The 12,098-nt window shown below is 44.8% G+C and overlaps 2 protein-coding genes across 2 annotated transcripts; one reads left to right on the top strand and one right to left on the bottom strand.

The window, feature by feature from the left end:
* Positions 1-3,189: 3,189 nt before the first annotated feature.
* Positions 3,190-4,800, top strand: LOC133917632 (expansin-B11-like). Its single transcript, XM_062361511.1, has 4 exons — positions 3,190-3,466; positions 3,564-3,676; positions 3,823-4,016; positions 4,092-4,800. Exons 1-4 carry the CDS (start codon positions 3,226-3,228, stop codon positions 4,420-4,422), a joined length of 879 nt encoding a protein of 292 aa, XP_062217495.1. The 5' UTR covers positions 3,190-3,225; the 3' UTR covers positions 4,423-4,800.
* Positions 4,801-10,463: 5,663 nt separating this feature from the next.
* On the bottom strand, positions 10,464-12,098 carry LOC133917631 (expansin-B11-like). The gene is made up of 4 exons (XM_062361509.1): positions 11,766-12,098; positions 11,556-11,668; positions 11,216-11,409; positions 10,464-11,140 (listed from the first exon to the last, which is right to left on the bottom strand). The coding sequence occupies exons 1-4, from the start codon at positions 12,007-12,009 to the stop codon at positions 10,810-10,812; spliced, it is 882 nt and encodes a 293-aa protein (XP_062217493.1). The 5' UTR covers positions 12,010-12,098; the 3' UTR covers positions 10,464-10,809.

The raw sequence follows: 12,098 nt of genomic DNA, 5'->3' as shown, positions 1-12,098 counted from the left end.
AAGAATACCAAAAGCTATGCATGATCATACTTTGGCGATTCCTCAAATTAAAGAGGATATAGCATTGCAAGAGTTGCACGCCACTGATCAAAAGAGGAAATTTGATGTGCAGCGCAGGGCTCGAGATACGTCGCTTTCTGAACTGCACAACTCTACTAAGCTACAACATAATGGACCTCCATTCGGCACTAAACACTGCAAAAGCTCGTCCGCTCTGGAAGGGAAATTTCCATTAGTCTATGTAGATATATAATTTATTAAGATCGTTTATTTAAATTAAGATTTATATTAAATAATAGTTGAAAAAATCATATATTATATAAGAAAATTAATATATAAATATATATTATATGAAAAGAATAAACAGATAAGATATATCATACATCTACAAGTACATATGAAGCAGCATGTATTCGCATGCTCTTTGCCTTTCTTTTTGACTCGACAAAGGGGTTCGTCGCATCGACCGGCCACATGGTGCGGGATCAAATTATTATTCAGCCCTGATTTACGATTATAAAAACCGTTAACTTAGAAAGTTATAAAAACGTGAGCAGAGTACAGAGTAGCAGACGAGGCAAGCTACGAACATTCTCCCTGCTGGCACAAAGAATGGTCGGTGTATTTCAGTTTTCAGCCGACGCATCGCTCGTACATGACAGGTAAGGTGTGGTGACAACGATAGCTTGGTTGTATAATCAGTGCAGCGTTACAACTGATTAAAGGTTTGAGAAAGGAGTGGATCAAACTAAGACCGCCAGCAATTCGAGACTAATACTTGATTTCCTAACTAACCGATGGCAGCCACTTGTCAGATTTCATTTAATTTCTGAGAAATCAAGTTAAAATATATCTTGTTTTATATGTAATAAGTGATTGATAAAATTATTAATTTGGTTTGATGATTTATGATATTGTATTAATATGTCTATGTATTATAATTATAATCATGACTAATCAAAGTCGCAGAGAAAAATAAAATTAGTGTTTTTGTCTTTGAATTTAAGAAAAATGTATTCATCGGATGATCCGGTGCGTGGAGAGGTGATCACACTGGATGATTCGGTGTTTAGAAAAATTCACGCCGGAGCATTTCAGTTTAAAGGTAAAAAATGATGTGTTCATCGGATGATCTAATGTTCAAGCAAGATGCATACCAGACTTTTTTTTAGGAGTTGTGCAAAATAGAGTCTTTGGAGTTATACTGCACACTGGATGGTCTGGTGTTGGAAGATATTCACATTGGATGCTTAATCGGACCATTTGTTCCAGAGGGATTACAAAATAGGGTGTGTGGTGAAGTTTTACTCACCGGATGGTTTGGTGATAGGCTTTGTACACACAAGAGGTTTCATCATAAGGTTTTTTTAGTAGATTTTCAGTGAAAGAAATATTACGCACGCCGAATGGTCCGGTGATTAAAGGCTATTCATATCGGAACATTAGGTGTTCATAATTTTTCTAAGATGAGCTTTTCGATTGAGAATTTTGATTTTGACTAATATATAATAAAGTTGGAGACACGTGTTTGCTTGTCTTATGATGTGTAGGTGATGAATGCAATTTGGCAATCGACAGCAGGATGATCGGGGCTAAGCGGAGTGCTTAGTATCGGATGATAAGGAGGTTGGACAGAATCAATGGTGATCCTATCCGTGTACGTGGAGAATAGGCAAAGTATGGAAAGACGGATGAAGATGGTTGGTTGACAAAGTCAAGCAAAAGAGATGCCGGTGCAAGTGATAAGATGTCCCGAGGGAGCGGGAGCGAAAAAGACTTACCGGTGGTCAAGATCGCAAGACGAAGTACACGTGTCGAAATCGTGAGACTTGCTTAAGGTGTAAGCAAGTGACGGTGTGTCACGCTTACGCTTTGAGAAGCGTACAAGACGGTTTCGCTGTTTGGCCTTAAAATCGTGCGAATGAGGAGTGCACGTGACATCATCACAGAGCTTGCGTCGAGACGAAGCTAAGTCATGAAGGCACCATGGCCGTTCGATGGACGAAAAAAATATTGACGAAAATGCTCTCGGTAGTAGGTAGGAGTGTATTAGAAGAGGGAGGTATTTTGATAATAATATAGAAAACCTAAGGGTCAAGAAATCTAGGCTATAAATAGAGGGGATGGCTGGTTAAGCTCTTTGAGCCAGCCATCTGAGAATTATAAGATGGGTTTTAGAAGTGTGAGAGAAGTGGTTAACCTATGTATTAGATGAGAATCTTTTGTATGCAAAATACTTTATAATCCATCAAAAATAGAGCTGTTATTTGGAAGTAATGAAGTTTATATTTCCTTATATGTTTGTATTCATCTCCTTCTAATTTTTTTTTATCGGCTCCTTTTGCTGTAAGTTTCTTGGTTTTGATTATAACTTTGTTCTTGTTTGGAAGCTGAAATTTTTCACCATATTAGAGTTATTTTTCTTGTTGCTAGAGGGATAAGAATCACATGTGAGTTGGTTTTGAACCATCCATATACTCTAGATCATCAACTTAGAGAATTTCTTCATCCGGTTCTTATTTCTTTAGATTTAAGTGTTTTTCAATCAAATTACAAAAGTTTATGAGTATTGATACTTGAATTGGTTTATCATAGAACATAATATTCAGATCTATTTAGTAAAGCTATGATTTTTTCATGATTATTGTAATTTTTTCTTGTTTCTTCTTTCGCTTTTTATTTTGATATACGTTAGGTAAGAAAATAGAGAAAAAAAACCATTAAAAAATTTAATAAAACACTCTCTATAATCACCGTTCTCGATCCTACAATTTTCTTACCCAAATCCAAAGAGTCGGAGAACGTGATCACATCCATTATCCAAAGGTAGGCCACTCAAGGTTGATACTCCTTGGCATTGTACCAGAAACAACGTGCGCTTACAAGTACATAGTTCGAGATCAAATTTGTTGACGTGTGTTTCCCAACTGTACTTTTTTTAGAGGCCAGGAACCAGTTCTACATGAAAATCCATTTTTGCCTGATTTTAGCTCGTAGCATCATTTTAGAGGCACTGAATTAATAATGGTTGATTTGGCCTTTTTTTTCGCTAACACCAACTGGTCACGTTCTCCCCAATAATTCGGCCGGCAGAATCCCCAAATTTCTCGCCACGTACGTCTGCATCCCCACCAAAGTGCATATAAATACCACCCTGGTGGTCACTCCCTACTAGTGCAGTAGTGCTAGCTTAGAAGAAGAAGCAACAAGCAAGCAGCTGCAGCAATGGCGAAATCTTACACGTTGCTGTTCGGCGCACTGGTCGTGCTCGCACTTCTGGTGAGCCCCATTGCTTGCTCCCGCAAGCTCGCCAAGCCAAACAAACACAGGCCGAGCCACAAGCGGGCAGCCAGAGCCCACGGCAACTACACCGCTGCCCCCTCGGCGTCCGACGCCTACGGCTCTGGCGGCTGGTTGTCTGCCGGCGCGACGTACTACGGGGCCCCCAACGGCGACGGAAGCGACGGTTAGTACGGTTGCTTTTGCTTCACTACCTGTCGGTTATCATGTACTGTGCATTGCACGGCGTGTTGACATGTGAACGGGCAAAACTGTATCCGCAGGCGGTGCGTGCGGCTACCAGACCACCGTCGGGCAGCGGCCGTTCTCGTCGATGATCGCCGCCGGGAGCCCGTCGCTGTTCAAGGGAGGCAAGGGCTGCGGCGCGTGCTACGAGGTCAGCATAACGCATTGCCTCAGAGTTCGGTGGTCACACACTCACAGTGCACGGCCTACCGGACTGTAGCATGTAGCTCCATTTATGGTTCAAAGTGGTCGGCGCTGGTGCTAACTAAATGCGTTCATGTGGCGCTCGTAACGCAGGTTAAATGCACGAGCAACACGGCCTGCTCCGGCCAGCCGGCGACCGTCGTCATTACCGACGAGTGCCCCGGCGGGGTCTGCCTTGCCGAGGCGGCTCACTTCGACATGAGCGGCACCTCCATGGGCGCCATGGCGAAGCCCGGCATGGCCGACAAGCTTCGTGCCGCCGGTATCCTCGAGATCCAGTACAAGAGGTATATGACTGCTATCTACTGAGAAGTTCAGAATTTTTCGTTCAGCATGTAGCTCATAATTCCCGTTCGCCGCAGGGTGCCATGCAAGTACAGCGACGTGAACATCGCCTTCAGGGTGGACCAGGGCTCGAACCCGTTCTACTTCGAGGTGCTCATCGAGTTCGAGGACGACGACGGCGACCTCAATGCCGTCGACCTCATGGAATCCGGCTGCGGCACCTGGACCCCGATGGTGCAGAACTGGGGCGCGTTGTGGCGGTACAACTCCAACACCGGCAAGGCGTTGAAGGCGCCATTCTCCCTCCGGCTTACCTCCGATTCCGGCAAGGTGCTCGTCGCCAACAACGTCATCCCCGCCGGCTGGAAAGCCGGAGCGACGTACCGCTCATTGGTGAACTACTCCTAATTAAATCACAGCTATTTCCGGTCGAATGTTCACCCCCACTGTGCTTGGCTGGATTATTATGCATGGCCAAGAAGTGCATGTAGGGTGTGGTGGTCAAAATTCTCGGGTTTGTTTCAGCGGGAAATGTGTTGTGTTGTGTGCGCGGATATCTGCGAGAGGCGGTGTCAGATGAGGAGTTGTTCTTCACTCCCTCCACGGTCTCTGCAGTTTCCTAGTGGCTTGTTTCGTCGTGTCGATTTCTCTGTTTTTATTTTCTTTCTCTCGGTTGTGATGTTGAGGAGAGAAGCTTGAGCTGTGACTAATGTTGCATGCCTATGTATCAAGTTGTGTGAGTGTTTTTTTTAACACCTGCAATCCTTTCTGAGAAATAAATTACTGTTGTTAGTTAAAAAAATTGAATTACTATTATCTCACTCTATCATGAGCAAGATTTACATTACTGGCAAATAAAATTTACCAGAGGTCACCGGTAAATACGATTCTATCGGAAATATCGGATATAGTAGATAAAATTCAAACAAGATTCAAACAAACTCAAACAAAAGTCAAACAAAATATTGGTAAACACGGTACATTTTTCCTATCGATGTCTCCAGTAGAAGGGGAAAAAACAGGTTTACAGCTGATTTTTCACCGCAAAAGTATGCCCTGATCATGAGTACACTCTCTACTGACCATTGTAATCAGCAAAGTCAAAAAAACAATAATATTAACTTTACCGAGCAGACCTTCGGTTCTGAAGCAGAACCTCCGAAGTATGTACTATGTATAAGGGTCAATTTAGAGCCCTCTGGACTGTGCTAAACTTGCATTGGAGACAGCAAAATGTATAAGCAAACATGTTCTTCTGCAATCCTTTGGATAATCTGACACACCAGGAGCAATAGACTGTACCTCATGAAGACCAATTCTCAAGGAAACATTTTTGAAATATCCAATCCTTGAGGAAATCACTCAAGGTGCATGGTGCTGCTAGGTGCTAGTTACCTGCACTATATTTTTTTCCCTATACGTGCTAATTTACCGATTTCTGAAGCACCATTATTCTCCTCCACTGTGGGAACTAGTAGCTACTATAATTTATCTGTCATTTTTTTCATCCTTTAGTTGCAATCTTTACCCTCACTACACAATTTAATTTCCCTCTCCTGTCATTCTGGCTTCCTGCCGACGACGACGCATGAGGTTCTCAAAGAAAGCAGACAAAAGTGCAAAGGCTTGAATGTTACTAAGAATTATTGTACTCGATTATTAATTTATAATAGAACTGCTTTCTTAACGAATTGTTAATGCTAGAGCTTCGGCTGTACTACTCTGCATACATGAGCTTCCGTTGTCGCCTTTATGAACTGGATACTGATTAAGCTCAATCAGTCGAGCATGAGATGCGAGACTAACGAATCAAGGCTGTCCTCGTGCGAGGAATCAAGGCTGTCCTCGTGCGAGGACAGCATATGGATATTCATGGAATCAGTTTCGTTTTAAATAAAACTGCATATACATGGTGCATATGCAGTTTTGCCGCACCTCTGCGTATACCAAAACGCGCGAATGCGATTCATGCTGCTGCAGCTGCTATTTCTGCTCCTTTTTTTTTCTACCGTACGTGGAAACCTTGCAGACGAACGGTGATATGGAAGAGACTACCTTCCTGAAGCATGATACTCCGCACCGGCTGCATGGCGATTGACGTCGAAGGACGCTGCCTAGTCGCTGCAGGGGATCTCGATTACCATGTGCGGCATAGACGAACACGGATGGAAGCTAATCATTCTGAAATGACTTTACGCAAAACCATGCCCCACCTGAGTCACCGAGCAGAGCGCTTGTTCTTCGCGCTGCCTCTCACCCTTTCGAAAACGAAAGCTCCAACGTATTCACATGAACCCTTGCAGTAATTATCTGAAACATTTAACCCCCGCTAGCTTCTTCTAGAAAAGCTTGGCAGCACAGAGCTAGAGAGCTACCGGTAGTCCGGTACCAGTGTAGCACTGCTTCACGCGTAGCTAGCTTCTTCTCCCCTCTCCCGCCGGACCCGGAGTGAGGTGGCAGGAGAGCGGCCCTTCGGTTGCAACCAAACGCCGGCGTGGCATGCATCGCCGCTGCGGCCCAGATCTCTCCACCTGTCCGCTTGTTTACTCGCCTCACATGGGGGCACCGCTATGGCAGGGGCCAGGAGCCAAAGGACAGAGCCGAAAGGAGCCGGTGTTAGAGTTATGGATGGTCCCGGCCGCTCCCGTCTCGGAGTCGCTCTCTCTCACACACACACACAGTTGCAACCGTCGGCGGAAGCCCACGGGCACTGCACCGGGATCGACCAGAATCCGCGCAGTATCCGCGAGCATATTAATTGATTTGGCCGTGCGCGCGGCGGCCGCGGACCATCGACACGCCGGCACTCGCAGGCCGGCCAGGTGTGGCTCCGGATACCGCATAGAAATCACCCCGGCCCGGCACGTGAGGCTTGGAAGCTCTGGGATTTGTTAGTGCCATACTGCCATGTCTACTGACATGTTTGTCAGGCTACGCGGATTAGGCGGCGGAAATCTCTCCGTCATGCCGCCGCTGTTAAGAACACGTTCGAAAAGAAGTGTCGCGGGCCAATGATTATTTTTTAGCAGTTGTGAACTGTGAAAGCTCATGATGCGCTAGTAGATACGTAGATGGATGGATAGACTATAGGTGCTGCCAAACGACATGTGAAGCGTTCTTGACCACTGGGATGGTTAACGAATCGCTTTCAGCTAGCCTCGCATGCGTCCGCGGGGATCTGCTGCCCACATGCGAGAACGGACGACTGACGCAGGAAGCGTCATGCCGCTCACACCGGCTGCTCGATCGGTCGGTGGCCGCGCTGCTCGGTGCTGTTTCCATTTTAGAATGATTAGATCGTACTGGTATCTCTAGCATGCACATGGAGGATCGAGATCCCGACAGTGACTTGGTAGCGTCCCACGACGTCAATGAACGCCCTCTCTTAAACAGGCGAGATGAACAAGAGATATTACCCAGTTTATACAGTGAGAAGTTAGGCTGCTTCGAAAAGAGGAAAATGACAGCTTCCTATACTTGTCTGTTAAAATTCAGAAGTTGTACTATATCTCTGGGCATAAATAAGTGATATTTTTGGTACAAGCCGTTATACTGTGTATACTTTCACTATATACATCTTTCTGAATATTAATATTCTAAATATTTAAAAATAATATGAGTAAACTTGTCTTAAAAAATAGTTTCATAATATTATAATTTCTTATGCTTCGCAAATATAGTATAATAGAAAATAGTTGTCAAGACAGATTTTGAGGACAGTGCTGACGTGAAAACCCACTTATTTTGACCAGAGGGGTAATAATTTTTGTACATGCAAATTTGTATACATCAAGATCCTGAGCTTATGCATTGGCAGTGGCGGTGGAACCGAAAACTGATAATTAAGATACACTCCTACTCATACACAACATATGCCAAGTATATAACTTTTAATTTTTATCACAAGATAAAGAAAGAAAACCAAGATAAACTAGCAAGGTGGCTATACAAATAACGTTAGACTCATTGCAATAGGTTTTTTTTTACAATGGAATTCTTTTTCATTCATCTCTACCCAGCAAAGATCGTAGATACATACTCTTCATTTTTCAAAAGCTTCTACAACAAATCCATATATACTATCTCCATTCTCTTTTACTTATCGTTTAGGACATCGACACGATCTCTAACAAACATGTTTAATCATTACTTTTGAGGAGATATCTGAGGAGGAAGTGAAACAGGTGGTTTTTAACATGAAAACTGACTCTGCATCAGGTCCCAATGGGTTTGGGTCTTCTTTCTTCAGGTACTTTTAGGATGTTCTTAAAGATGATCTTATGGGCATGATGAAATATTTCCACAATAGGGTACTTGATTTGAAAAGACTGTACTATTGTGTTATCACCCTTATCCCAAAAGTTAAGGACCCAACTTGTATCAAACAGTATATGCCAATCTGTTTGTTAAATATAGACTACAATATTTTTACCAAACTGATGACTGACAAAATCTCTCCTCTGGCCCCTCACTTGGTTAACCATCAACAAACTGCTTTCATCAAAGAGAGGAATATCCTAGAGAGGGCAATGATCCTACATGAGGTGCCCCATGAGCTGAAGCATAGTAAGACAAAGGGTGTCATCTTGAAGATAGATTTTGAGAAGGCATATGACAAAGTTAGATGGAATTTCCTTTACGAGGTACTGGTTAGAAAAGTATTTCATGACACTTGGATCAAGTGGGTGATGCAGTCTGAGCAAGGTGGTCAGGTTTGCATTAATATTAATGATTAAAGGAGTTCATACTTCAAAATTTATCAAGGGCTGAGGCAAAGGGACCATTTGTCTTCAATTATTTTTAATTTGGTACTTGATGTTCTGGGAGATATGATGGAGAAGGCTGTAGATAAAGGTCTAGTTATAGGGGTATTAACTCATCTAATACCAAGGGGTGTCTCATGTTCAATATACTGATGATATTGTGCTGATGACTGATGGGTTAGACCTTTCAATACTCAATCTGAAGATCCTTTTATGTTGTTTTGAGTGGTTGTCAGGGCTCAAGATTAACTTCCATAAAAGTGAGGTTTTTATCTTTAGATTTGATCTTGCTGATAGAGAAAGGGTGGCCAACATGCTCAACTGTAAATTGAGGTACTTCCTTTGAATTATTTAGGGATTTTCATCTCTGATCAGCACTTAAGGGTTAAGATTTTTGAGCCTATGAGTAACAAGATGTATAAGAGATTATCCCCTTGGAAAGGGAAGATCATGTATTCAGGGGGGAGACTGACTCTAACCAACTCATGCCTAAGCAGTCTGCCAACCTATACTATAGGTTTTTATCACCTGCCTACAGGGGTGCATAGAAAGATGGACTCTATTAGAGCCTATTTCTTCTGACAAGGTGTTGATGACAAATTCAAATACCACATGCTGAAATGGGAGGTGGTGTGTAGACCAAAAGAATATGGTGGGCTAGGCATTGCAAATACCATGAAGTTAAATGAGTGCCTGCTTGTTAAATGGATCTAGAAAATTATGAACAATAGTCAGGTAGCACAGTGCAAACTCTTGAGAGCCAAATATATACCTGATGGCTTGTTTTTCAGATCAAAGAAAAGAGGGACCTCACAATTTTGGTAGGGGCTACACAAGGTTAAGCACATTTTTCAGTGGGGTGCTCAATACAAAGTGATTAGTGGAAATAAGACTTTCTTTTGGAAAGATGTCTGGTTGGGAAATACACCCCTTAAAGTCCAATATCCTGATCTCTTTGAGCTCTGTGAGGACCCAGATGCCCTGGTGGAGGACTATTGCAATGATAACAGTTGGGCCTTGGTTTTCAAGAGAACTCTAAACCAGCTAGAATACGACAAGTTGCAATTACTCTATAACCAATTACAAAGAATATAACTCAACGAGGGAGAAGATGAAATGCTCTGGGCTTTGGATAAATATGGGGATTTCACCACCAGATCTCTATACACATTTCTTACTTTTGGTGGGACCACCAGCAAGGGTGCTGGTATAATTTGGGGTAGTAAGCTACAACTCAAAATAAAAGTTTTTTATGGCAAGCAGCCAGCACCACAAACTGCAATCTGCAGCTACTCTAAAGAAGAGAGGCTGGAAAGGGCAGTGAGAAATGCGGTCTCTGTGGCAACTTAGAAACTACCGATCATATTTCGTTTAGGTGTCACATAGCCTGTTTTGCATGGTGTTGTTTGGTTGAATGTTTTGGCTGGATGGAATAGCCCAAATCTCTGTGACAACTTAGAAACTACCGATCATATATTGTTTGATTTTTGTTCGAGTTTGTTTGATTTTTGTTTGAATTTTATCTAGTATATCTGATATTTCCGATAAAATCGTATTTACCGGTGACCTCTGGTGAATTCTATTTACCGGTAATGTAAATCTTGCTCATGATAGAGTGAGATAACAGTAATTCAATTTTTTTTAACTAACAACAGTAATTCATTTCTCAGAAAGGATTGCGCGTGGTACCAAAAAACACTCACACAACTTGATACATAGGCATGCAACATTAGTTGCAGCTCAAGCTTCTCTCCTCAACATCACAACCGAGAGGAAGAAAATAAAAACAGAAATCGACACGACGAAACAAGCCACTAGGAGACTGCAGAGACCGTGGAGGGAGTGAAGAACACCTCCTCCTCATCTGACACCGCCTCTCGCAGATATCCGCGCACACAACACAACACATTTCCCGCTGAAACAAACCCGAGAATTTTGACCACCACACCCTACATGCATTTTTTGGCCATGCATAATAATCCAGCCAAGCACAATGGGGGTGAAAATTCAACCGAAAATAGCTGTGATTTAATTAGGAGTAGTTCACCAATGAGCGGTACGTCGCTCCGGCTTTCCAGCCGGCGGGGATGACGTTGTTGGCGACGAGCACCTTGCCGGAATCGGAGGTAAGCCGGAGGGAGAATGGCGCCTTCAACGCCTTGCCGGTGTTGGAGTTGTACCGCCACAACGCGCCCCAGTTCTGCACCATCGGGGTCCAGGTGCCGCAGCCGGATTCCATGAGGTCGACGGAATTGAGGTCGCCGTCGTCGTCCTCGAACTCGATGAGCACCTCGAAGTAGAACGGGTTCGAGCCCTGGTCCACCCTGAAGGCGATGTTCACGCCGCTGTACTTGCATGGCACCCTGCGGCGAACGGGAATTATGAGCTACATGCTGAACGAAAAATTCTGAACTTCTCAGTAGATAGTAGTCATATACCTCTTGTACTGGATCTCGAGGATACCGGCGGCACGAAGCTTGTCGGCCATGCCGGGCTTCGCCATGGCGCCCATGGAGGTGCCGCTCATGTCGAAGTGAGCCGCCTCGGCAAGGCAGACCCCGCCGGGGCACTCGTCGGTAATGACGACGGTCGCCGGCTGGCCGGAGCAGGCCGTGTTGCTCGTGCATTTAACCTGCGTTACGAGCACCACATGAACGCATTTAGTTAGCACCAGCGCCGACCACTTTGAACCATAAATGGAGCTACATGCTACAGTCCGGTAGGCCGTGCACTGTGAGCGTGTGACCACCGAACTCTGAGGCAATGCGTTATGCTGACCTCGTAGCACGCGCCGCAGCCCTTGCCTCCCTTGAACAGCGACGGGCTCCCGGCGGCGATCATCGACGAGAACGGCCGCTGCCCGACGGCGGTCTGGTAGCCGCACGCACCGCCTGCGGATACAGTTTTGCCCGTTCACATGTCAACACGCCGTGAAATGCACAGTACATGATAACCGACAGATAGTGAAGCAAAAGCAACCGTACTAACCGTCGCTTCCGTCGCCGTTGGGGGCCCCGTAGTACGTCGCGCCGGCAGACAACCAGCCGCCAGAGCCGTAGGCGTCGGACGGCGCCGAGGGGGCAGCGGTGTAGTTGCTGTGGGCTCTGGCTGCCCGCTTGTGGCTCGGCCTGTGGTTGTTTGGCTTGGCGAGCTTGCGGGAGCAAGCAATGGGGCTCACCAGAAGTGCGAGCACGACCAGTGCGCCGAACAGCAACGTGTAAGATTTCGCCATTGCTGCAGCAGCTTAGCTGTTGGTTCGTCTTCCTCCTCTAAGCTAACACTAGGAGGAGCTGCTGCTACTTGATGAGCTTAGCTCGAGTG

Source organism: Phragmites australis, chromosome 5 (assembly GCF_958298935.1).
Source record: "Phragmites australis chromosome 5, lpPhrAust1.1, whole genome shotgun sequence".
NCBI lineage: Eukaryota > Viridiplantae > Streptophyta > Magnoliopsida > Poales > Poaceae > Phragmites > Phragmites australis.
The sequence above is the reverse complement of the archived record's forward strand: the minus strand, read 5'-3'. Positions and strand labels throughout refer to the sequence as shown.

What these genes read in the sequence shown, in the direction of transcription:
- LOC133917632 (XM_062361511.1), top strand. Translation starts at nt 3,226, where the DNA reads ATGGCGAAATCTTACACGTTGCTGTTCGGCGCACTGGTCGTGCTCGCA. An exon ending in CAACGGCGACGGAAGCGACG is followed by an intron (nt 3,467 to 3,563) that starts GTTAGTACGGTT and finishes CTGTATCCGCAG; the next exon opens with GCGGTGCGTGCGGCTACCAG. An exon ending in CTCGAGATCCAGTACAAGAG is followed by an intron (nt 4,017 to 4,091) that starts GTATATGACTGC and finishes CGTTCGCCGCAG; the next exon opens with GGTGCCATGCAAGTACAGCG.
- LOC133917631 (XM_062361509.1), bottom strand. Translation starts at nt 12,009, where the DNA reads ATGGCGAAATCTTACACGTTGCTGTTCGGCGCACTGGTCGTGCTCGCA. An exon ending in CAACGGCGACGGAAGCGACG is followed by an intron (nt 11,669 to 11,765) that starts GTTAGTACGGTT and finishes CTGTATCCGCAG; the next exon opens with GCGGTGCGTGCGGCTACCAG. An exon ending in GCTGCGGCGCGTGCTACGAG is followed by an intron (nt 11,410 to 11,555) that starts GTCAGCATAACG and finishes CTCGTAACGCAG; the next exon opens with GTTAAATGCACGAGCAACAC.